This window comes from Ptychodera flava, chromosome 11 (assembly GCF_041260155.1).
Source record: "Ptychodera flava strain L36383 chromosome 11, AS_Pfla_20210202, whole genome shotgun sequence".
Classification (NCBI taxonomy): Eukaryota; Metazoa; Hemichordata; class Enteropneusta; family Ptychoderidae; genus Ptychodera; species Ptychodera flava.
Window position 1 is genome coordinate 24,511,940 of NC_091938.1, and position 27,773 is coordinate 24,539,712.

Genomic DNA, 27,773 nt, shown 5'->3' on the forward strand with positions numbered 1-27,773 from the left:
AACCACTCATAATATATCCGTAACCAGTGTGCATGAGCGCTTAACCGGAAAACGACCTTAACTCATATCGCCAAAGCAGTGTTGGACCCTTGATCAGGCATGCGCACTTACTCTGATACAGATGACACATCCTCGTATTCAGTGTGCCACGCCACTGTGACCCACTTTTTTACTTGTAAACCTTTCCGAAAAGCAGTAAATGATACAAAACAAAAGAAAATATAAACGTTTCTACCTAAAAAGCTACTTTGAAGTAAATTATTGCCCCCCGGTTAATTTGTCATTTGAATTTTATACTACATAATGATCCCACGAAAAACTACCAGACTAAAAGTAAATTATTAGAGACAGACGCGGCTGTAAGCAAATATACAATTTGTACAGGCAACAAAGTGGTGCTCACAAACTATGATCTACTTTTAAAAAACCTCTTATTTCTTGTCACGGCTCAAAATAAATACTTCTGACTTCAGTATATGATCGTACACAGTGTTTGCATGTATAGATTTTTTAATCGTGTTTCCGTTTGTCTACACTACCGTTAGCCATACGAGAAGGGAGTCGATGTAACAACAACTCAACACAGAGAGATAATACACAATCTTGACAAGGTTTTAAAGATTATCGCATATCTTTTCTGCATGTCCACAGTATGTTGACTTGCTAAAAGTTCTGTTGCTAAAGGCAGTTATTGCTAGGGTATTAATGCGTACAGCAAATAATCTAACACCCTTTTGCAGCTTTGCGTAAAGCAGTTAAACTGAATATAAGGGTCATTGATACAAAAAGACGGTGGTTGCCAATTGACTAAAGGTTTCTTTCTAAACATCTATTATAGAGGATTTATTATATGCTTATACTTAGTTACTGTATTTGTTGAATATCAGTATCTGTCAGTATCATTGTCAGTTACAGTAATATTATTTAGGCAAGTACTAGTCCATGGTCCATTCGTTTACTCAATATTAAGTTCAAGTTTGCGACAAATGTACACGGAAATAAAATAGACTATTTTATTTCCGTGTACATTTGTCGCAAACTTGAACTTGCATTTATTGTAAAATTGATACCAAATCCGCGTTGTGAGGAACAGGATGCCTAATGGATTGCAGTATCCACATAAGAAACGGACACAATATAATGAAATGAGCACAACTAAGTGCAGTCTTTATTTGACATCAATAACAAATTTATGATAAAGTAATACACATAACCGACTTGTACAACTTGTAAGTTTTTACCAAATGAAAGTGGTGAGTGGAAAATAGTGATGATTATTAAAAAACGAAATGTCGCCACAATCACAACCCTATACAGTTCGTAGAGTTTCCCACAGTCCCTCGTTGACAACGCATTGTGGCCCTCTCCTTCGCTGTTAATCTGGTATATTGGCTCAATGTGCCGCTCTAGATACGCATCGGCCCTGGATCTGGCTGGCCGTTGAGGGCGCATGAGTGTGAGAAGAATCACAAGCCTATACAGTTCGTAGAGTTTCCCACAGTCCCTCGTTGGCAACGCATTGTGGCCCTCTCCTTCACTGTTTAATCTGGTATCTTGGCTCAATGAGCCGCTTTTGTTACGCATCGGCCCTGGATCTGGCTTGGCCGTTGAGGGCGCATGAGTGTGAGAAGCTTTTTAGAAAACTAGGAACTGTGATAAATTATACATACTATCTGTTAACAAGAGTAAGCTTAAGTGAGTTCACATGTCTGTACTGTATATTGGCAAAATGTGTTGTTGCTATACAGTTGTAAATATTTCGGACACTTCAGCCGTAAATGATAATTCTCACAAACGTCATAAATGCTAACCTGTACAGTTCTGCAAATAAATAATATGTTTACATGTACAATAATAAAACACTGCAAACGTGCTTTTAAATGTATCTTTCTAGGAAATCAATATGCAAAATACACGATACATGATAAGAAGATTTAAGATTTTTGGTTCTTCCGACATCATAAGGATTCAATGTAGAATTATATTTGGAAGACACTGTAATTACATGTGGCTACATTTCACAGCTTATCAAATAACAAATAGGTTGCCCTGTTTCTGGTTGTACAGCATTTGTGAAATGTTGAATTTCAGACAGTGGAATCACAGATGGCCGAACGTACCATCGGGGCACCAGTGTCTTAGATGATGCCAAAATTGAGAGAAAAAAAGCAATATAACAGTGTCTAAACTAATACCAACGACTCCAGAATATCTTCTGGAAAAAAACATACTTTTTCTGTTTAAGTGTTATGTACATTATTTTCAAGGTGCATTGAAATGTGACATAATTCTACAAAACCCTGCAGGTATGGGATTGTTTCTGGGTGCCCGGCTCCTTATCATTCATGATTTTCTGGAAAAAAGAAGACGATGGACGTGTTAGTCAGTGACAAATCTCACTGAACTTTTATCTGCCTAATCGTCTGTCATACAGTTTCCCATCCAACTCTTTTCGAACTTAACCATTTAATGTCGCGGGTTACAAAGTGTTTGATTCTACTAGTTTAGTATATCCAAAATTAACATCGCATGTACGAAGGCGGCATTACGCACCTCCAGAGCAAATTCTAAGAACTCCCTCGGGTTCTTTTGAAACGTCAAAGGAAAGGTGCCATGTGTGTTGGAGAGAAAGACGAATTGAAGTCTCAAAGGAGAAAATGGCATCTGTTTATTATACTGTCCTTCAGAAGGTATGAACAAATGCTATTTCGAATGACGCATTCAATAACATCAATCTACATTAATCATGAGGATCGTTTCTCCCCCGAGAATAATGAGGGCAGGACAGATATATCAAGGTAAATTTACACTTGTAAGAAAAAACTCTCGACATGCAACGTTCCAGGAACTGTTAAGCCATGCGCAGCGCGATATCAATGTCTCCTAACATGACAGGTTCTTCATTAGTCACATTGTACTAGCGCCATCACGAAAACAAAAGTGATCGACACCACATCATGTGACCCCTGCCTTTTTCTTCACTGTCCATATCTTTATTCCTTACAGGGAACAAATGTTCAAAGATTTCTACGACAAGGTCGTGTGAAAATGTGTTGACGCCAAAATTACCATTACTGCTGTTGTGCACTCCAGCAAATTGCAAATATACATATACAAAAAAATGAGGCTGACACATACTTGTACATAAGCAATTACAAAGAAGAACTAAAATTTCCGAAAAATTCTGTCATATCGATTGATGTGTTTCTTACTTCTTTATTTCCCCGCGTCGGTTCTTCTTTTCTGTCGTCAACTGTAATTCCCTGACGATATGAATGAAGACAAATATGAAATTATGTATGTATTGACACGTCTCTTCAGAGAACAAGAGGCAATATGGGACTATCGGAATATAACATGATAAATTGGATAAAAGCTTTTGCCTAGTCGCTCAATTTTTCAAATGCAATTCCTACTGAATTCAATTATACTTATTTACCTGTTCTTTGTATTCTTCGAGTTTCTTGTCTATTAGCTGTATGACGTCAGGCATCTGATACCTGAGGGCGTACGTCCTCGCGGTCTCTCTCGTTGTTTCATATTTTCCGTTCGAGGTTTCGTGCTTCAACTGTGAGGGAGAAAATCACACTGAGGTCAATAATCAATCGCTTTACCATGCCAACATAATTTTCTGAACTGCTCATGTAACACATAAAATAGGGCACGTCGTTTAATGTATTACGCGCCTCGGAGACAATAAAATTAAACTTTTGTTTTTTGTCCTCCAGCAAACTTTAAACCATTCTGTTTCAAAATCAAGGATTAAGGTCTAAAATATATAATCTGAAATCTACCGATAATTGAAATTCAAAATTTGCAGAAGGATTCGATCCGGAGGGGTTCAGCTGGTATAAAATCTACGTCCTATTATTATAAAGGGTTCTGCTGTAGAGATACTATTACGTTGTCGTACCGTGTTTAGTATTACATTTAATGGCTGGAATTGGTTGTGGGTCGTCATGGCAAGTATTGTCTATTGCTTGACACCATGTGACAATTAAGTATACAGTAAATATTTTTTTTATTTATGCATTCCGCCTTTACACATGTGAACGGACTGTGGCTGTAACCTTTGATTGCTTTCAAGCTCAATTAGATTCATATTTTAAAGTCTGCTGAAACAGCCTGCTGTCTGAGCAAACCAAAAGCTACATGTATAGTGTACGATACCGTTGATAAAAAGGGATTTGAATTCTATAAGAGGTGCTTATCGTGTACTTGAAAAGTGACCCAGTATATGAAATAACAATGCCACTGAATTGTATCAACAGCTTACAACCACGTTCCTTTAAGGTAATATGCACCTCGAAAGTGAAAGACTTAAAATTATGCTCAAACTTTTCCCAATGAAACTTTCAACCATTCTCTTACCAAATCAAGAATAAAAATCTCGGTCACCGTGCAATTTCAATTTTTAGTAACAGAGAAACAAACTACCTAACATTTAGCAATAATATATGGAATTCAAAATGGCCGCTATCTCGGTTTTCTTTAGTTACTGAAGTAATTTTGAAAAAAAACTAAGAAAGTGAAAATATCCCCACATGTGATGGTATATCACAAAAGAATTGTATAAATTTGATAGCACTGATATCTATATCTGTCTCCGAGGCGCATTCTACATTGAAATCAACTCTGCTTAACTGTGACGTAAATTTCAACATAAACTACAAGGCAAATTGCGATCACCTCGAGTACGTAGGCGACATCAATTCCCTGGTTTATGAGTAGTTCGCACACCTCCCAGTGTCTGTGACGAATCGCCCTCATCAGCAGGGATTCACCGGTATCAGTCTAAACAAAAAAGAGCATAAAATTAATGATGTTACAGAAGCCAACATGGGGCTAAACGGTTTCTTACGATGTAAGGACTAGTTTTCAGTGGACAGCAAGAAAAAATATTTCTATTATGAGATTAAGAAAAAACGTTGTTTTTATTCTAGATGGTTTTTACATATATACTATTACGAATAATGCCTGAGTGTTCCGAAAATTGTTGTGTGCTCGTAAAATCGAACGACAACGAACCATACTGTTAATTACAAAAGTCAGTGTGCATACTGGCAACAACGCCCCCATCGGCAAATAGTAGCTGGTGCCGGTTTCCCTGCTTGCTGTACAGTCATTACGAATCTGGTTGATCGATCATATTTGCACTTACTATCGTGTTGATGTCCGCCCCTTGCCCTAATAAACTCTTCGTGAGCTTTGCGTCCCCGTCGTCAACAGCCATGGGAATATTCTGAAAAATTAACAAAGTTAGGGTAAGCTGTTATATGACCGCGTGCGAGGGGGGGGGGGGAAATTTTGAAAAGCCAGTGATGTTTGCTGTGCGCAAAGTAAATTCTTTTTATGCAATCACCACAAGTACATAGTTCGACTTTACTGCATGATCTTTACGTGTTACTGTGATTTTTCCTGAACGACATAACTTCCATCCTCCGTTAACAACTGTCTCCTCTCTTGGCCAGTATGAACATTTTCAATTTCTATGACACAAAAGTATGGCAGGTCGGCATATTGCAGTCAGTATCCTATTACATGTTTGGCAGCACCTCGGTAAATTTTGAGCGGAAGAATTAGTTTTAATCAGTAATATCGGCTATTCTGGCAAAATATGTCATTTGTAAAATAATTCAGATACCTAAAGAAGGACTGGAACGTCGTGGGTGTCTGTCACCACGCATGTTCAAATCATTTTGTAAGTTTTTTCATTTTGTGTATACGATTTTAATTTCCGTACTTCTACACGACTGCCTCACAAATTGATTAAATTGCGATTGGTTCGATAATAAAATAAAATAACCATATTACCAAACTGTTATTGCTCCGAATTCAAATCATCTGTCTATATATTGAAACAGTCATACCCAAAAAGTTCCTTAACCTTTGTGTGATAGTCATTATGCGTGCGCAAACACTCAAAGAGGGGATTTCACAATTTTAAGAGTTCAACTTTCCGGTTCAAACCAATGATTTTTTGAATACTTGTCTACACGTCAAATGATTTTTTCCCAACTTAAAATGATCAACATATGTGAGTTTTATTAAAAGTGAATTGTGCAGTAAACAACCAAAAGAGAACCCGATTTTACGAAAATGTAACCCTCTTCGTTTTTATATCGGTTTAATTCTGTCCTTAAAATGACAGTTGAAAATATTTGCAAGAATAATTGAAAATCACGGGTATTTGACAAGCAAGTAAAAACTGATTTTATGTACGTAAAGGAGCAATATGGTTATAATTTGTCGTTGAGAACGCATTTGGTTGAATAAAGATCGTAGTGCTTTAAGACGTTTGGCAAAATGACGATAACGATAGCTGTTAGATTTTACACTTAACATGATTTGAACTAATTTGGGAGAATTGGATCTTTATATTTTTCAAATTGCTCAAAAGTGTTAGGTGCCCTATAGCTGAATGTTGCAATGTTACAAATTACTCATAAAAAACAAGTGCATTGCTTAAAGAGAAAAGCAGATAAGCTTACATTTGAAGATTAAATCGATATTAGTTCGCTATCCAATTATCCCAAATTAGTTCCAATCGTGTTATTTCTGATCATTATTGGAGAAGGTGAGATTCTGATTATCATCCGAATAATTACCTTATTAGCAAGTGACGTTCTTTCGATGAGCTCATAGATATCATCCCATCCCTTCTCCTCGGCCAAATCAAGGCCTGATTTGTACTGATCATGGTCACCTGGCTGTAAGACGAAATATCTCAAAGTCACTGATCTAAAATAAGTATGTATGGAAAAAATTACATGTATACAAGTATGTATAGATAATGTTTCATGGGATGTGTTATGAGTGCTTTTATGAGTCTTTTGACAATTGATATATATATATATATATATATATATATATATATATATATATATATATATATATATATATATATATATATATATAAACACAACTTCAAGCATAAATAATTTACGTTTCGTGCATCCTGCAATTTTCAGACAGAAGATTATTTACTTATTACTTTGTACTTGAAGTAATTTTGTTATTATTTAATTAATTTGTAATTTCCCAGGAGGACATATGTATATATGTATACTTATATATATATATATATATATATATATATATATATATATATATATATATATATATATATATATATATATATGTATATACTCATACACTCACCTGATTGTTTCTGTAATTAAGATTAATCCCTCTTGATATCAATAGTTTGGCAACATCTTTCTGTTCGTTTGATATAGCAAGCATGAGCAGATTTCTGCCGTTCTGTTGAAAATGAAATTTACATGAGAGACAGATCGAAATTGAGTGTAATATTATCCAACAAGTAGGCTTCATCACAGGGGTATGATCCTCGCATTAACTAGACATATTTTGTAAACGTATGCATTGTTAATGTACATACATACATACATACATACATACATACATACATACATACATACATACATACATACATACATACATACATACATACATACATACATACATACATACATACATACATACGTACGTACGTACATACGTACGTACATACATAAATACATACATACATACATACATACATACATACATACATACATACATATATATATATATATATATATATATATATATATATATATATATATATATATATATATATATATGTAACAAGTCTCTCTCTATATATAACAAATCTCTCTTTTAAAAGCTACACAGAGCTGGAGCTTATGAACTATATAAAGTTGGTCATTTAATGAGAATACGACATTGTATCGAGTTCATATACGCTTTTTTCTTCATTGATATGTAGAACTCAGCATCTGACGGTGTGTATCGTTCAAGTGACACCCTTTCACAAATTTTTGAAACTCAACCGATCGTAACTGTTGAGGGAAAAGTATTTCAAAACTTTGAAAATAATCCTAGAGGCAATGACGTAATTATGAGCACGGAGCCGACAGGCTCAAGTTGAGCAAGCCTATTGCAGCGCCCTCTCTGCTATCAAAATGGTAAGAACATTACATAATGCCCATATTGAAAAGTAAGTGACGACATGTTAACGAGAATGACACAAGAATTTTGTCTTTAGCGTCTTTACCTGATTGGAAATCAAAAATGTTCAGCGGAAAAGATATTCTCCTTTTCGAATGGGAACACACGTCCATATAGTAATATACTCAGATTTTCGACAACATGAAGTTATTACATGTATAATTACTTTACCTCAGTGATATCGATATCAGCGCCCTTGTTAATCAGTTCCTCGGTTTCTTTGACATCTCCGCTTCGTACCGCTAAAATTATAGTCTGAAATTAAGTAAGTTTTCTTTCATATTAATTATAACTTTAATCGGTTTATTTTTCGTGGAGCATGAAATACATCAAAGCCTTGTCAATGGTTTTCATCATCGATACAGTGTACAAAACACTCGAGGTGACTTGTGTAAATTGGCTTGCGTGGCTAATATCACACGTCTTACATCAAAAATTAATCCTTTCTACCATAATTCAATATAAATTCTCGTCGGAATCGTTTCCAAGGTGGCCTTTGAGAGTGATTACAGGTTATGTAATAAATTAGGGGCAAAGGTAATTAAATAACTTGAATATGAAAAGCGTTATGACTTCGATATTTTAAGTTGTTCTATGATATCTTTGTAATTTACCGCCCAGTTCAACTCGATGTGCGATCATTTTTCATGGAACTGTTGTACAACCGAGACAGGCGTTTTTCAAATAATTCTATTCCAACAAATGTTGAAATTCTCTTTCAGGCTTGTCTCCCGAATTTATTTCATGTCCTTTAAAGATTGAGACCTTATCGTGATTAAACATGAATATTAAACTTTGTGGTTATGATTAAAATATTAAACATATTTGGTCATTTGGCGATAAGTGAAGTGTGTCCAATCGAATGACTACATACTTAATTGTGATCAGAAGTAGTGTACCTTGTTCATAGGTAAGAACCCCTCTACATTTATGTATGAACTGAGCACGCTCAAAACTTTGGATCAAGATGTATGGTAACGTTCCCCTTTTAGCAATGCACCGATAGTCATGTGACAGACTGCTAAATGTACGTGTTGCCCCACTTTGTAGAAAGCCCTTCAGTGATCTTGTTGAAAGCTTGAAGTCACCGGATGTACCAAATGTGCAGGTAGCGCGTTTACAAGTACCGCTCAATGCCAGAGCAGGCAATTTAAACGCTATTCTGTAGAAATTAGTCCTTGACAGTACATGCTCAACCGTTGTAAGTGCACTGACCTTGTTGAGTTGCTCCTTGTTGTCAGTTGTTGCCTTTCGTGACCGGTGTACAATGAAACTACTGGGAATAAAACATAAAACACCAAACAGTTGATCGAACAATTAGCAAAGTAAGTGAAAAGGAGGGACAAACGACTGTCGTCTGCGGTAGTCAGCACAGCTGTATAGATCTTCAATGTCACACACGAACACATGCAATTAGAGTTCAGGGCACAAAGAAATCGCTAGCCAAAACGCTTTTGGAATATGCCGAGTCCATTAAGAAGGGAGTAAGTGACAATACTGTTTATATCAGGCCAAGTCAAATGCCAAAGTTATATTCTTTCAATTAAAATGCATTGGTGTCATTTCAAAAATGTCAACCTGCAACAATTTAACGTAACCTTGACATTGATGTCCAAGATGATAACCCATGACATGTGATGCTATATGGCAGCATCATCCGCGCCAACTGATGATTTTGAGAATTATAAACGATCAAACAACGATCAAAATAGTATCTTGTATTGAACCCATCTCTCGAAGTAAATTTTAAAGTATATTTGAAGTAAATTGTCAGAATAGCACCCATTCTTTGAATAGAATAGTCAGTATTCTTTGTTTTTGATTTGTGGGAAAGGTTGCAACCTTGCCAAGAAATAGACAGCATTTAAGGTGGAGTTGCGTGCCACGTAACTAACAGTTTTTTCAAAAGAAAATTTCTCATCAAAGATGACAAGGAAACCCCTCATACTATATATTTTCAAAAATCACAGAATCTAAAGTTTGATATGGTAGCAATAGTATACTCGAAGGATGAAGCGGGTATATACTTGGGCAAGAAAATCTCATTTTTGATATAAATGATAAAAATTAATTTAAGTCAAAATGTTGATACTATTTCCTGAAATTTGATATTTCAGTTTAAACAGGAGAATAGAAAAAGTATTTTATTTTGCATAATCTATCCTCATTTTAAGCGGCAGAGATTGAAAGACTGACACCAAAAAGTGGTTAAAATCATGGTAAACGAAATTAAAATGCCTTTTATTCAAAATATAAGAACTTTATTACTAACAAATTTGAAAATATTCATTAAATTTGACCCAGCCAGAGTGGAGTTAAATTGTTTTGAAATCTTGAAATTAGGAGAAAAGAGAAGATATGAAATCTTGTGATTGGCATAAATTTGCAGTATTTTTCACTTTTTTCCCTCATTCAACTTACGACTGCTTGACAAGTTAAAAGGTAAACCTAACCAATATTTCAAACTTAGGTTCACAAATTACTTAAAATTGTCATGAATCTTTGCAGAAAAGAGATTTTGAGTAAAAAACGCTGTGTTACGTGCAGCGCCACCTTAATTTATATCGTTGAAAGTCCTGTCGCAACATCAAAATTTACTTCCGCGTAATGAGTAATTTAGACTCAACACGTACGGAACCATCGTCTGTGTATTCAGTGCTTTTGTCTGCAACAATAGGAAATTAAGTTTGTCAGAAATAAGAATCTAATTCTCAGCATGAAGTTCGCTAACACCAAAAACGTTTACAGAAGGGAAATTCTTTTCATATAAGAAAAAACAGAACATGCTTTCGGATTACATTTGGCGGCAATGATGTTATCACTTGTCAGTAAAAACAACATAGGAAAATGATCCTGCTTTTAACGTAAGCTTGTCCCGGCCCTGCGCACAGTTTCTACATCGGTGGGAAGAAATTTCAGAACGTTGTATTGATCATGTTGTGTTGTCATGGCAAATTCCTGTTAAAAATGTGAGTATGTAAATTATGATACTTAATTTCACGACTCGGGGTACGCTCACGCGAACATCTTGGTTAGTTTCTGCCAACATTGAATGAGTTCATCGAACCTCCGTGCCCTTCGACCACTGTTTAATTTTACGATACCCTTCACGTATAAAGCGGGGAGCTTTATTGAACAACATGCATTCCAGTCGGATGCAAAGGTGATAACTTCCGAATGCAGCCTTTACTACCAGGCAGATAAAAGGAAATGCTTGTAAGCCTGAACGTGAATGGCAGTGACACCCGGCGTTTCTGGCAAATTGGCGGATAATAATTGGGTTATCGTGTATAGGCGCAATCCAAAATGTCATTCTGTCTTTTATGTCAACATCGATTAAGCGAAATATTTTCAGATGTTGTGATCAAGTTAAGCTGACTCGATTTACGACCATCCATTTGTGCAGAGAGTCGAAACAAACGGATGCACTCTTCGTCTGTTGTTGGTTCGCGCTAAACATTGACAGGTAAGACGCGATCAGAACCGCAAAATTTGCCCTTTGTCGCGGCCAGGCGTACCTGTCACACCTGATAAAAGGTGAAAATATAGCGTCTGCAGAAGTAATTAGAAATCTGATTAACCAAAAACTCGGCATGATGAGCTGAGTCCTCTAATAGATAGGTGCCGTTCATTACCCATAGGTGTGATTTTTAATCAGTCACTTCGATACCCTTGAGGGTAATTACTCAGATTTATCGCATGCGCAGTTATATATTAAGTAAGCGAGGCGAGAAGAGGATCAAAATAGGAAGTAGAAAAAAGAACACAGACAACAAAACGCGCATGCACAAACACTTTGAAGCAGTGCCAAAGGGTTTTCATCGCCAAATAGCGTATTTTGGCAACGTTTGTCGTCCGAAATGTCCACTTGCATTCGTCGAGGGAATGCATCACATTTAACCATGCCGAAGCACGTGACGTCACAGGCCTGTATCCAATCTCGCGATGACGGCAAGAGATAAACTTGGGTAGACCGTTGATCTTTGCAAATGACTGATCTGTAATTAGACTAAGGTCACTCGGGACGTATTTCACTTCCCTTGGAGCAAAAGCCGTGTCTGTTTTCCCCCTTGACGCAAATGCATCTTGCCTGATTTATATCGTGTCTGATTTACGATGGAATACCACTTTATTATATGTATGACTTGAAGGTATCATTGCTGAGGCTCACGTAGGCCACATCAATTTACGTTAGGACACACACTTAGACGTTAACAATTATTCTGAACCTTGTGAGTCTATTCTTCCGTATGCATGAACGATATTCTATGAGTCTGGCTACCTAAATATTTTGTCTGTCTGACGAGTCATGAACCTGTCGCCCAGTTCGACTATTATTATATATACAAATACGTGTATAACGTCTTCAATACAAGGCCATAATATTCAACATTAACATATTTCAATAGATGTGCAATACATAAAATCACTAAATCACATACGTGTGCATGCAAACACATACATACATACATACATACATACATACATACATACATACATACATACATACATACACACACACACACATATACATACATACATACATACATACATACATACATACATACATACATACATACATACATACATACATACATACATACATACATACATACATACATCCCTGACCACCTATACATATACATTATGTGTGAATATGAGTCTCTCTCTCTCTCTCCCTCTCTCTCTCTCTCTCTCTCTCTCTCTCTCTCTCTCTCTCTTGACAAATAATGACAAGATTTGTTAGCGTGCCAGACTTGCGCAGCTGTGTTGGAACATAAGTGTGCGTGTCTGTGGTACAAGGGTTGGAATTTGTGTGCAAAGTTACCTACAGCAAGTTCTGAAACATTACAGGCTGGATATTTTTAGTGACACAGTTTGGGTATTGCATAGTGTCAAGGAGTGGTCACAAGGGGAGGAGGCTTCGCTGAGCAATCTATCGGCTATCAAAGAAGCCACTGTGCGGGAACATTCCAACCCTGTACCGGTGTCAAATTGCCTAAGGACAAACACCTACCACTTAAGAGAGGACGATGATTTTCAATACTTCTTTACATGTTCTCCTACCCTAAATTCAACACGGGGGTAAACAGGTGGCCTTCAGAATCCAGCATAATAGATTAAGCTGTACCGAACAATATCGTATGGGCCGTGTTGCCACAGCTTCGTCAACTATGAGCTCGGGGAGCTGTAAGTTGCCGTCTCGGAAGGGACAGCAACGCAGCAAAGTAGTGGTAAAGGACACTCAAATATTAGCCATATGCAATGCGATGAGTAGTCAAAATCGGGGAAACAATGTGGTCGGAGTAACGTCAACCTGCATCTTCAAACTTTCAACACGATCATATTTTATGCTTCACCCTACAATCTCACTCTTGCACACAGTTTTCAACACCTTCACTCATGTTTTGATAGCGTTTACGGTGATCTTCTTCGTGTTTCGAATGTTCCGATGTTCACAACGCATCAACTGTATTTGTCAGTGGAGATGTACTAGTAATTTCTACGCCACTAATATCATGAGCTGCGTCTGTACATCGATCTAAATGGGTTTTCGTTGTTACCGTAGTTTACACGATTGTATATCAGCAAAGCAGCCTAAACTTTCAGAATGCTATGAATTACGGGTAAAGTTTGAAGAGAATTTCTTTGCAAAGCACGATCGCGGCAGTCGGACACTGTAAACTCGATCATGTCTGTCTCTCGCATCCAAGTCGCGACAAACCTATTTTTTTTTAATATCGTTTGTTAAAATGAAAGCTATATAAAACTAACCAGCTTACGACAATAAACGATAATCTACTAGTAAGATAAAATCAATCTACTTAGACACATGTATCGTAAATTTGAATTTAAATAAAAGGGAAAATCGCCGATACACTCAAATTCCCTGTACAATTTTGACTCTCAAGAGTATATTGTTAAAAAACTATTGTGCCTTCAAGATTGTCGCAACAGATGTGCGACGTCTTGTCGACAGCATGTTAATTCTTTCATCATAGACGAGCACGAGAAAGAAAAAAACAACAACTAATCAATCATGGAAAGATCGTTCTTAACAATCAAAGAATTCTGATTACCGGCGACGAGACGAGTACATCCTGCAGGGTTGGAGAAACCACGTCACTTCAACTGCCTTCTGCACCGCAGAGCCTCTGAATAAAGTTCAGACAATGTTCCGTTCCGTGTACCGTTGTTTGAACATGTTCGATTGTGTCCGACGCTTTTTATGTATACCGGGTATTAACCCTAAGTGTTGGCTCAGCGGCTTCAATCGTGACGCTAACAGATCATTTGTAAACAGACTGAACTGCTTAACATTCGCGCCACATCTTCCCGACAGCAAGCCAACTAATGTTGTCCTGTCGTCACCTTAATAGAAGTATGGCTGACTGTGAAATTTGTTTCTCCACTCTCCGCGCCAATCTTTGTACGCTTGATACCTTAGCAATGCTTTGCCAGCCACATTAACACGAAATAGGAAAGCCAAATTTACGCGAAATAGGAAAGGCAAAACGGTTTTTAAAAAGGCTACGCGATGCATATTTTAACAAGTTTATTTTCAACGTATTCAAAAAAATTTCTGATAAATTTATTTTATGTAAATCTCGTAACTATGACGAGCTTCGCTGCCACGGGCAGAGCTTAGTTTGTTTATTCATTTTTCCTGCGCCTCATAAATTACCAGTTGCCTGGAACCGCTACAAAGTTTCTTGGCACCGATGAAGAATTGCTCTGTGCTATATGTATTATGATGAGCTGACCTTTCACCTGTGACGCTATCTCAACAATTTCATAGTTTGATTGTAAATTAAAGAATGTATTTTTATTTTTGGTTCGGTTTGGTTTTCTATTAACGGCCGATCAAAACACATCGCTAAATTATAAATGCAAATAAGCTTATAGCTGTCCGCAATTCTTCGGACAAAGAGACACTCATCATGTTTATCATAAGATATCATACTAGTATTCCAATCTGAGTTTTTCATCCTAACGCAATATCAGTAACAATCTAATTTGTTAGGTTGATAACGCTAACCTTTAATCATTCCTCTCCTATAGCAATACCACATCCAAGCGATCGTACGGTCGCGTTCAACATCGATCATGGCACTCATGGCACTATCTCTGTTTGGTGCTTTCCCTCTTCCTCCCCCTCTCTCTCTCTCTCTCTCTCTCTCTCTCTCTCTCTCTCTCTCTCTCTCTCTCTCTCTCTCTCTCTCTCTCTCTCTCTCTCTCTCTCTCTAGAATGATCGATATCGATCTATCATTCAATCTTTCTACATTTATGTATATATCTATGTATCTATCTTTATTTATAAAGATATATACATCGATATATAGATACATATATAACAATAGATACATAGATAGAAAATAGAAAAATCGAACATTTGATAGATCGATCCGTCAATCGATCCATCGATCGATCCGTAGATAGACTAGTTTTTTTAGTTTATTGTCATTTACAATCGTACAAAGTCAATTTACAGATGACATAACAAGTAGCAAAATGACAATTTTTGGAGCCAGAAAAATAGCTATCAGCTAATCGAGTCCGGCCCCATCTCTAAAGTTTACATTTTATATTTAGATATTTAAAAGCGCTCAGTGAGTTATATTAAACAAGAGAAGAGAAAAAAAAAAACCCCAAAAAAAACACTTTTACATAACTTTGTAGTCTTGTAACAAAAGTTGTCTTAATGATCTTTTAAACTGATTTCTTGATGTGCTCATCTTAACGGTATGCGGTAAAGTATTCCAAAAGTTGCACCGATGTAAGAAATCGCAAACTGGCCTGCAGTGGTGCGCATTTGGGCAAGGGTAGATTGGCATCAAGTTTGAATCTAGTGTCATAACAGTGATCAACCGTCTCAAAATATTCATTCAGAAAGACAGGAACATTCTGATGTTTTAAATCGAAAATAAATATACAAACAAGTAATTTGTGGAGTTTATACACATCTAGTATTCCTAAGGTTGAGAATAAGGGTGAAGAGGGTTCCTGGAACCCAGAGAAAGTAATTGCTCGTACACACATTTTTTGAGCAATATGAATAGGCTTTAGGTACGATGAAAACGTACTACCCCAGACTTCAAGTCCATATGTTATACTCGGCAAAATAAAAGCATTATATAGTGAAACCATAATATTTCTTGGTACATAATTTCTTAATTTGAAAAGCATTCCAACTTTTTTCCGTATACATTTATTTACTTCGTTAATGTGTGCTTTCCATGTGAGATGTTTATCAATATCACTCCAACAAAAGATGCCTGTAAAGCCTCGTGTATTGTACTATTTTTTACAGACAGAACACCTTTGATTGATAACAGTTTACGCCTGCTGTGAAAAACTACATAACTTGTTTTGGCAATATTTATCGTCAACATGTTAGCATCACACCAGCGTGTAACTTGCCTAAAGTGATTATTAACAATATGTAAATCTATATCGCTTTTATCTGATGGAAAAGTGTGAAACAGATTTGAATCATCTGCAAATAAACGGAAATCAAAATAATTGGAAGAATTCGGTAAATCATTTATATAAATAAGGAACAGAGTCGGTCCAAGTACCGAGCCCTGGGGAACACCACACTTTACTGGTAATTTTCAGATGTTATTTCATCTGCAAATACATATTGCAATCTATTTTTTAAATAGTCTGTAAACCACAGAAGCGGGTTTCCCCTTACACCATAGTGCTCAAGTTTTGATAACAGTATATTATGATCTATCGTATCAAACGCTTTCGTGAAGTCTATAAAAATTCCAATGGTAGAATTTCCCTGATCAATTTGCTGAATTAAGTTATTCATGAGGTTAATGAGGGATAACTTGGCACTTCGTTTTTCACGAAAACCATATTGGTGCTTAAAGAGCAAATGGTACTTTTCTAAGAATTTCATAAACTGTTTATTTGCAATCTTTTCCAAAATTTTACTAATTAGAGGTAAAACAGAAATGGGGCGATAATTTCCAGGTGCGTCTTTGGCGCCTTTCTTGAAAATTGGAACCACTTTAGCAATCTTTAATGCATCGGGAAACTGACAGTTTTGAAATGACAAATTGAAGATGTGACACAGAGGCTTTGCAATTTGTTCTGCAGCAGTAACTAATAATTTTGCAGGCAGGTTATCGTAGCCACATGCCTTCTTCAAATCAAGACTCATCAAAAGATTACTCACTTCCTGTTCCGTTGTAGGATAAAGAAAGAAAGAGTGGTTTGAAGGCTCCTGTAAAAATTTGTAAATGACGAACGAGATGTTTGTATTTTACTCGCCAGGTTTGGACCAATATTTGTAAAATACTCATTAAAATAATTTACAATCTCTTCGGGTTTACTGTAACTTTGTGACATCTCAACATCTGTATTTATAAGATGATCTGGCAAACAATGACCTTTTTTTATCTTACCTAGTAGTTCATTAATGATATTCCATGTCATTGCTGAATTTTGATTATTTTGCATAAAAAGTGATGTGTAGTAGTTTCTTTTTGCAGACCTTAAAACAGATGTAAGTACATTTCTGTATCTTTTGTACTGTGTCACTGTAGTTGGTTCAAAGTTTGACTTCACCATCTTGGCAAATAAAGCATGCTTTTTATGAACTGACTTTTGATTGATCTGGTAATCCAGGGCTTTCGTTTGATTACATTTTTCAATGACTAACAGCAACTGGTGCATGCTTATTACAGCAATTATCAAAAATTTTGAAAAAATTGTTATATGCTTCATTAACATTTGAACTGGCAAATACTCCGTCCCAAGTTTGCCGAGAAAGATCACTTCTGAAATCTTCTGGTACAAAATGTCTATAATTTCTGTAAAAGACCTTTCCTTGACATTTTCATTTAAAAATAAATCCTTAAAAATAACAAAAACTGGTAAATGGTCAGAAATGTCTCCTGCAATCGTACCTGTGAAAATTGTACATTTGTTTACATTGTATAAATGTGATCAATAATAGTTTGAGTGGCATTTGTAATTCTTGTTGGAGTAGAAATAATTTGTTCTAAATTTAAACATTTCATCGTGTTATAAAATTCCTCCACATCCTTGTTACATTTCAAGAGATCAGCATTAAAATCTCCGACAAGAATACAGTGTTTTTTATCTACTTTTACATGGTTAAGGACTCTTAATAAACTATCTTGAAATTCTGAAATATTTGTATTTGGTTTTCTATATATAATTCCAATGATGAATAGTTGCTTCTTATCAACAACCTCTAGCCAGATTGACTCAGAGTGGTCAACATTGTAAGACAGTACTTTATAATTGACAGATTTATGGATATAAGCGGCAACACCACCTCCCTTCCGGTTTCACGACATTGAGATTCCAAATAGTAAGAGTTCAAACTGAACAAATTACTGTTATCAATTTTCCAGGTTCTGTGATACCTATAATTTTAAATTTATTTTGCAACAAATCTTCATACAGTAATTGGAAATTATCAAAATTTCTGTTCAAGGAGCGCACGTTTATATGTGAAACAGTGAGCGAGTTTTTGGAAACAAATTTATACGTGTCGTTGAAGTCGGTGGGGGTGATAGCACTGCTAACACAGCTGACATCAAATAGATTCTCAGTATTCAAAGGTAAATTCATAAAAGAGATCTCAGATTTTTGTTCACTAAGAAATTAAACAATCTTCATAAGATCTGCTCGTTGTATATGACAATTGATCGGGTACCTTCATTTTTTTTAATGTAAATATTACAGTTGACTGTCCACAGGAATCTGTATTGTAATGCTTTCGTTTTTCATTTACTGTTTCAGCAGATTGCGTTTGGATGGAGTGAGGTTTTCATTGATGTAGATATTGTTCTTGGTTGTGAATCCTATCTTGTCTGTAGTGGTGTTCTTGATTTTCTTTCTCTCGCTGTATATCTTGTCACGTTTTCTTCGGTTGGTAAATCTGACTATGATGGGTCGCGGTCTTGGCCTGGTAGCAGCGCCTGGTAGCAGCGTCTCTTCCGTTTGTGTGTACTTTCCCATCCTGTGTGATACTTGCAGGTCTGCAACTGTTATGTTGTCGTTGATTTTTCTCAGCACAGACAGGGCTATGTCATCTGTATTTTCGGCGGGCGTTTCTGGGATGCCGTGTATTTCTAAGTTCTCCCGTCTTGTGTATTGGTTTTGTTCATCTTGTGCTTTTTCTAGTTCTGCCATCCTTTTTTCCAACTTTTCATTTGCCTGTTGTAGCTGCTGGTTTTCTTCCTCCAGTGATTTGATGGTAGACCGCATGTCCTCAACTAGTCCGTTGAAGAATTCAAGTGACGATGACATCGTATTCTGGGCCGTTTTGATTTCCTCGATGGCCGACAATACAGCCGGCAAACATGAGAGTTTTGAATAAATGTCTTTCATTTGCTCGGATATCATTGCTAACGACGTCTGAAATGTCTCGCTGGTCAGTTCTGCCTTTTCTTGGTTGTCTGGATTGCTATCTTCTGTTGTCGTCTGAAATCGTTTGCTTTTGCACTTCTGGCAGAGGAACAGGTCACCCTGAGTGAAACTCACGTTTCTGGAGGACTTTCCGCAGTCTTCACACTTTGGCATTGTAATGCAGCTTATATCGGCACCAAATTTGAATTAATTTGCATTGAAGACAATAGTCTGTCCACCGTCTCTCAACATATGTGGCTTCTCCAAATATTTTAGCAGCACTAATTAACATTAATTTGCATTGGATCAACAGGTTGTTCACCAACAATAGACTGCAGGATGCATGAATTTAAGTAACGTATTATTGCTTTGTACTTGAAAAAATTTATGATTATATATATATATATATATATATATATATATATATATATATATATATATATAATACGCAAAACACATGTATCTGTTTTCTATAGATGCATCTATCTCTGCATGTATAGAAGACACATATATGTTTACGCATGTATATTTGATTACAGCTCCTGTGTCATTTGCTTCTGCCATTACCAATCGGGTGTTTTCCTTTATTGCTGACTGTTGTGATGTGAAAATCAATTTAAGATCCTATTATATTGGACGAGGTCAATTTAGCAACAAAACCTGCGTTATCGGTTAGAGTATCCGCTTGACTGGCGTCTAGTGGCAATGTTGCCCGGGAGTAAAACCTCATTTCTTACCTTTAAGTAGAAAATGTAAAAACTGTTTCCCAAAGGGTTTGTGTGGGTGGCATTTCTCATAATAGCCTCGGTTTTCAATAAAGTCGGAGTCGACAGCCTCGTTTGAGAGCCATTTTCGCCCACCGAATCGTTTTAAAAGCACAATTTGTACACAGAAATTCCCTTCGCTGATACGCGTGAGTTAATAATGGATACGTGTTCAGCCGTGGATCTTGAAGAAAAAACCGGTTGAGAGAATTATTAAGCTCCCTGACGAATATTAGAGTATCGCTACACTGCATATCTAGCCCGGTAATTATTTGCAAGCTCTGAGATTAATACAAACTGGTAAATTCGGGGCTTGCTCCCAACCATTAACCATCAATCATAACAAAACAACCGCGACTCCGTCTATACTTTAAAGGTCATGCCCAGAATCTCTAGGGGATAGGTTTAAGCGAGCCTGCAAGCGGGCAATCGATATCACAGAAAGCCTGTCATTACGCAATTTTTGAGAGCAAATACCCGAGAGAAACGTACCTGGTATGGATGTCTATAAATAACTGTCGAGTTTGTATCACGAATTGAATTGGTTGCCATAACAATGATGCTGAGTCACGCAGAAGCATCGTTGAAAGCATTGACGATTGTGACAAAGATGCAAGAGCTGCATTTCATGCAATTCCAGATCATAACACAAGTCTAGTGGTTCATCTCGTTTATAAAGCACATAACTAATCGAACCAACTTGCATTCTATTTCGTAACTTTGTCATTGTGAAATGATGAATAATTTACTCCTTGTTATAGAACTATCAACATCTTGTGCGTGCGCGTATGAGCTGAAGCAAGACACTGCGTGGCAGAGTGATGGAACTGTTTCGATTGCAGCTCGGCAACGCTCGAAAATGAAAACTCCACACCCACGAGTGTGTTTGCTCACGACGATGACCTATATTGTCAAAACAAAGTTCAATAAGAGTTTATTTGTAATAACGTAATTCATTCATTAACGTGGATGAGACTTGGCATTTTTATGTTTATTGTCCAATTTGTCAAAAGGTCTTTTTGCCCGAATATCTATCTGATATCTCTGTCGACTCGAGATTGAAGCCAGGTTCACCGATTCATATCGTTCAGTTTTGATAGATTCAGATTGGTTTACAGGGCCAGTGCACTACACGTTAGCCGATGTAGCGCCAGCTTACCGAGTCACGAACTCAAGTGTACGCGGGAGAAAGATAACCTCAACTCATATTATCAGCTCAAAAGCGAGAGAGAATAAAACAGTTCGTACACACAAGAGGTTAGAATGTGAGGTGCAGTTTATGACCTTTTTGCGATATGACCAGGCTACTAGTTTGCTAGTCTTGGTGACATCTTATGTTTTTGCACTACACTATTGATTACGTGTTGAAATTATCATGGACCGTTCTGCGACAAGACAAAATATATTACATTATTGACACGACTATGCTTGTCGATAGGTCAGTGTGGCACGAATAATAACATCCTTGCATATTTATGTGCCATTGCAATTATGCAGGTACGTCTGTTTTTGTCTAATGCCATGAAATTTCATCGTACTTATCTGATGTCCCTCCGAAAGATGTTTTAATTGAATTTTATAGGAGTAGGGCTGTGTCTTAGGTATTGTTAATGGCGTATCGCCCACTTACTTTCATAATATCATATATCATACTTTTGAGGGTTGTGAATTACCAAAGCACACGAACTGTGACTCAGAATTTAAACGTTAAATGTAATGTACTGTCTTGTAAATAAGAATTACATGTTCTGTAATTGTGAATATATTTTTTTCTTCGATGTGAACTGTGTTACGATGAATAGTTAAGTACACTTAGCGCATACTTCATCACAGGGTATTTTGCATTTCAGAGGTATTCTAATAACTAGACATGAAATATAGAGTAACACCTGAAACCTAGTTGGCATACTGACATCGACTGGCTCAAAGATAGACTACCATTAACCTTGTGCTCAAAGTCAAACAAACCCCTGTGATAACTTCGGCAAGTAAATGATTGTTGCTTTGTTGTTTTTGATTTACGGTCACTGTCTTTGAACACCTATTAGTGATTAAAGACAGGTTCATATGGATAGTTACATAAATAAAAGATCCAAAAATCTCTCAATTAAAACCATGCCATTTAACTGAATCACCCATTTTCTTTAGGTAGAACGCGCCTCGGGGACAGAAATTTGGGCTTTCAAATTTTATCAATTCTCTTCTGATATACCACCTGTGAGATTTCATTTTAAAGCTCTTGGTGTAAGAAAAGTTACACCGTCTTAGTTTTTCGAAATTCGGAAATGTTATTTTCTCCTTGGAGTTAACACAGGGATGGCGGCCATTTTGAATTTCAAATATCGGGAAATCTTAGGTAATTTGTCTCGCTGGTACCAAATTTCTCACGGCGCCCCCGATTTTTATTCTTACTTTGGTAAGAGACTGGTCGAAAGTTTGAGCAAAAGGTTAAGTCTTTCACTTTCGAGGCGCATATTACCTTAACGATGTTATCACATGAAAACAAAAACGACAATAGGTATCAAATTTATTCAGCTTCTTCTATTTTTACATGACTGCATCATTGCAGAATGGCGTTTAACTTTGGTCAGACCACAGTCCCTCCACACCCGTGTTAGAGAGACTGTCGTCTGACACACCGAATCTACAGACATACAGAATGCTAAAAAGGAATGAGAACAAGGACGCAGCAATCTTAGAAACTGAAAAGGTAACTATACCATACACTTGATATATAACGCCCCACCCCCTATTTCCAGGTCGTTCCTATCAACTACAGTACTGAGGTCACAACATAAGAAATACAATTCTTCACACCCTTTAAAGTTATGCCGCTCCATGGCATTCGAAAAATCGTAAAGAATAGAAATTTAGATCACGTTTTATCCTGAGACTTTAACCTACTTATCGAAGGATCCTAACATAACATGGTTACATGGAGCTGTGCCAATCATTGTAACGGAACGTCATTTTATTTGTGATTAGGAATTGAATATATATACGCTAGTTTTGGGCAGTTTATAGTGATAATTTGTTAGGCTATCATATTTTATCACTTTCCCGTTTTCAACATAATGCAGATAACAAGCATAAAATAGCTTCACTTTACAGCCCAAATGCTATAAATGCGTTACGAGGTGTTACCTAGCAGTGAAAGTGGGGTTGTAACAGGGATTGCTTTCACACCATCATACGCTTTACCATGATGTCTACTTTTCATAACCTTTTTGAAGCCATAACAGTTCGTCGGTGTACCAGTTTCATTTCTCTCTCGAACTTGTGCCATCCTTGTTCGAATCGCCTTATGGCTAACACTAATCAATTTTCGTGGCAAAATGTTCCCACGCCTGCGGAAGTGGCTGAGAATGATTTCACTATGGGTAGATAAGTTAATTACTTCACTTCATTCAATCGACAGCTGTCCTACTATGTTGATGGTAGTACAGAAACCCCATTTCACATACGTAAACTACAGCTCTGCAACTTAGGTGTAATAACCACCATTAAAAGCTGCTTCAAGGAATAAGCATTATGGCTTTTAAACACAGGTTTGTGTTCTTTTGATCTGCGCTATGCTCTCCGTATGTTTTTTAAAAAACCCACTCCTTAAACTATATGATGCCAGAGGCCTAAACCGAGCTGTAAGTGCTTCAGATTAAACTCACATCGAATATTTATTGAATTTCGTCAAAGCAAAAACTACCAGAGAATTTCTCATCTTTAAAAACGACGCTAACGGTTAGCGAGAATAAGGGTTGTGGTCGCTTCATGAACTCATATGTATGCATTAATGTGTGCGTGTACTGTAAATCATTGGAAAAATCAAGACAACTCTCTATCTTTTCAACTACTAGGAAGCATATCTAAAAATTCAATCTACGAATATTGGACTTTTCTATAATACCGCACGTTTACATTAAGACAGATTTCACGGAAAACCAGCGTGGAACAACATACGAACCAGTAACATGAAGTGTTTTTGAAGTGCCCAGCAACGTTTCTAGTATGGGTTTTATGAAATTTTAACAAAAATTATGCACATAGAAACACTTAGATAGGAAAGCACCGCAGAGCTATTACTTCGGATGTGTTATTTAATTATTAGTCAAAGCTATTACATCTCAGAGTGTGAAGGCAAATAAATATGTCAGATAAAGTACTGGGGTTAACATTTTAGGGCACTGTCATTCAGACGCTCGGCTTTTGTTGTCACGGAAACGCCGTCAGTTCCCGACGTACCCCGCTCCAACTCAACAAACTCAGTAATTTAAGAATATGAATGGCTAAGAGTGCTGTGCATGTTGTGTGTCTTGAGTTTACTGTGTCCTTTTTTTTCACTAATTCTCAAAATGTCATCAGACGACACCTCTTTGTTTCATACAATTCCAGTCACCCGGCTTGCATCTCATCATTGAACATCCTCTCTTGCCATTGGTCGACGTGAACACATTTGAATCTGTGCTCACTTGCCATTGGTCAATGCCAACTCGTTTCTTTAGTTTTAACCCATAATTTTATCGTGTATAATTTCTGCCTTAGCGTTTTATTTGTTTCAATTAAAGATATTTCATTGATCAGACTAGCAATTTATTGGGTATATTTCCGAACTGTCTCGAAATCTTTGTCATTGTATACGGTAGATCAACACAACAGAAAGTAATAAGTCAACATATAAGATAGACATTATCCCGGCGTGGTAATGCTCTACGTCTATACTTTCAATTATTACAATTCCTTCTAGATTGAATCACCTGATAATTTTGTCTTCTAAATTCTTAATTTACTTTACCCGATCTTTAATTATAGATTTAAGAGTATCATTAAATTAGTATATCATCGCAAACGAGCTTCGGCTATATCAGTCGTTGGAAAAATTCATCGTCACATCGCTTCTCTAGATATTCAATCGAGATAGAATACTTTACATTCAGCTGTGTCTAGTAACAGAAATCTTCCTACCTGGAATTCGGCTGTTGCTGCATCCTGGTTCGCCAGGAAGGATGACGCTGACGTTGAACCGATGACCAGTTTTTAAACGGCGATTAGCGGCAAATCCCTGACACACGAATCGCAATATCCCCTCAGTTTATTCAAAAGATATTGTTCAGATGGCCACGATTCCTAGGTATAAAAGCACGGTGAAGATGAAGTACAATTCCACGAATGAGTGTGTAAAAGGACAGGAAAATCACAAGCGTCAATATAATCCTAATTGTGAATGAAGAAACCCTCTCTCATCGATAGTTAACCTTCAGTCTCAGCGCCATAGGAGGTTGCGTATCATTACTGCGTTATAAATCATTTCAAGGTAGATTCATTAATTAGACAGGCAGACGTCGACGATCATTAAACTTTAGAGTAATCCTACGGGTGTTTTTCTTTTTGTATTGAGGTATTTACACAAGCGTCGCTACATAGCGTGCTTACCTTGTCCTGGTTTTGGATCGGCAGCAAACTGAACGAGCCTAGTGTCTTCCCATAGCGTTAACACACACAGGGAGACCGACTGTCTGCTCAGGACTGTCACGGTTGCTCTTTCTGGTGCGTTCATACGCTTTCCTCGCGCATACTGTACGGCTGTAATTGATCTGGTGCGGTTGAGATCTCACCTGCGACTCTGATGAAATAATGAAACCGCTCTGCCTTAAACGCTGGTGTACGAGCGCTTCCCGCTCAAATCTCTGTGATCGGTAACTCGCGATAACAACAGGAAATTTGAAAACATTCACACCTTACGTCGTCGATGGTAAGGTTGGCTATCCTATGAGTGAAATCGGCGGTAATTCCGTTACCTTGGTTACCGATGTATGAGGTTTTTCATCCGCGTTGAGAGAAGTGAAGTTAGCTGACGTCATTGAGAAGCGAACGCGAATCTGTGATGGCGTCATGAAATAATATGAAAACAAGGAAATATTAATGTGATGTGCATCGTGGGAGCTTGATAGCGACAGATATTGTTCTAGCGGACGAATTTTCTGTAAGATTTTGCTCGAATTACGCATGAGGGCCTGGACTTAGGCCGAAAATTGAGAGTTTTGATAATAGTTCGATCAAAGGTATTGCGCGCTGTGATTCGTTGACACTATTTCTAATTATATTATCAATAAAGTCGTTGAATGGCGTGCATTATACACTCCATTCAAGGAACCGGCCTTGCCATTCCCACTTCGATGTTCGGTGACAACATGGCACTGTTAATGGCACTCCTTACAGAGTTAGATTCTTGTCAAATTTAAAATGCAACTTTTACAATGTCTAAAAATGGTTATTGAGGAATCGCATCGCGATTGTTATTATAGTCCCGATATGTTGGATATCAATATATACTGCTCTGCGATTCTACTGTACATTATAATAATCCATTTTGTATACTCAGCTGATTTTTTAATATCAATTGAACAGCTAACCCAAGTCCTCAGAGCAAAAATGCACATTCCCGCGCGCAATCTTGCATAACAGCTTGAAGTGGAGGGCATAAAAAGGCAAGGGTTTGTGAAATTTATAGCCGTTGACCGGCGTGTTATTCTAAAATCTGTCGTAACTATATACAAAAAGTACAGAACGGTGTGTGTGTGTGTGTTGTGTGTGTGTGAGTGAGAGAGAGAGAGAGGGAGAGAGAGAGAGAGAGAGAGAGAGAGAGAGAGAGAGAGAGAGAGAGAGAGAGAGAGAGAGAGAGAGAGAGAGAGAGAGAGAGAGGAGGGAGAGAGGGGGAGAGGATGGAGGGAGGGAAAGAGGAGAGAGGAGTAAAAGGAGGAGAGTAAATCATTGTTATATTCTCGCACACAATATCCAATGACATATAAGCCCTGTAACTTTTAATTCCTTGCACTATACTCAACAAAAGCGCGTTGTGCTATCTGGAGGCTTGACCGCAATAATCTACAGATGATGAATGTCACATTAGCGAGGAGACCTCTAGTATCTCGGGAGTTAGTTCCATCCATTAACGTGGCCTTCAAACGACGGTTGTGGTTATTAAAACACGGCCTTACACTTCGATGGAGGGAAAGGCGAATTAGGTTGTGATACGTGAACTGCTGAACAAGTCAACGACCTTATCACTAGAAATTGGAGAAATTGTTAAGTAAATACTTCGGCGAACTTCAAAGACTTCATATCTTCAGAAACGGCTGGCCGCTATTAAACCAGACGTCAACTTTATTACAAAATCAAATTTCGGTAACTTTGCTACTATGGTACAATTAATACCTATTTAAAGATATTTAAAAAATGTCATTTTATTACATTCAGTTATACTGCTATACATTCTATTATAGCAGGCCATCCTTGAGTAACCCTACCCGCTAGAGGACCATAAAAACAAATTGTCCATAGACAGTATGCCTTTGTTCATCTCATTGTAACAGGACTAAAATACCTCATTTACAGCGATCATTTTCAATGTCTGCAGTTTGAGTAAGACTTTGTCGTGTTTCAATCGTACAGAGAGCAAATCAAGAAATAGACTGTGAGGGCGCTCTCGCAGTGATCAATGTACGCATGTGCATTTGGCGCTACGATTCACGAATCAACTTTTCTTAGTGTCATTTGATTTGTATCAGCAACGGTGCTCGATA

At 37.2% G+C, this 27,773-nt stretch overlaps 1 protein-coding gene across 3 annotated transcripts; it reads right to left on the bottom strand.

Moving 5' to 3' along the window:
- Positions 1–1,474: 1,474 nt before the first annotated feature.
- Positions 1,475–25,317, bottom strand: LOC139143085 (ankyrin repeat, SAM and basic leucine zipper domain-containing protein 1-like). 3 transcript variants are annotated; one of them, XM_070713246.1, is made up of 10 exons: positions 25,156–25,317; positions 9,250–9,310; positions 8,206–8,289; positions 7,162–7,263; positions 6,609–6,710; positions 5,162–5,242; positions 4,690–4,794; positions 3,440–3,568; positions 3,213–3,263; positions 1,475–2,353 (listed from the first exon to the last, which is right to left on the bottom strand). In XM_070713246.1, the coding sequence occupies exons 1-10, from the start codon at positions 25,176–25,178 to the stop codon at positions 2,291–2,293; spliced, it is 801 nt and encodes a 266-aa protein (XP_070569347.1). In that variant the 5' UTR covers positions 25,179–25,317; the 3' UTR covers positions 1,475–2,290. The 3 variants fall into 3 exon arrangements, with proteins under 3 accessions (XP_070569347.1, XP_070569349.1, XP_070569348.1); XM_070713248.1 differs by lacking the exon at positions 25,156–25,317 and adding an exon at positions 14,115–14,231 and having other exon boundaries at positions 2,184–2,353; positions 9,250–9,307; XM_070713247.1 differs by lacking the exon at positions 25,156–25,317 and adding an exon at positions 14,115–14,231 and having other exon boundaries at positions 2,184–2,353.
- Positions 25,318–27,773: the final 2,456 nt, after the last annotated feature.

Coding starts and splice junctions, on each gene's coding strand:
- LOC139143085 (XM_070713246.1), bottom strand. CDS start 25,178: ATGCAGCAACAGCCGAATTCCAG. Junction 7,264..8,205: donor CTGATATCGATATCACTGAG/GTAAAGTAATTA, acceptor CATTTTCAACAG/AACGGCAGAAATCTGCTCAT. Junction 5,243..6,608: donor GAACGTCACTTGCTAATAAG/GTAATTATTCGG, acceptor TTAATTTTTCAG/AATATTCCCATGGCTGTTGA.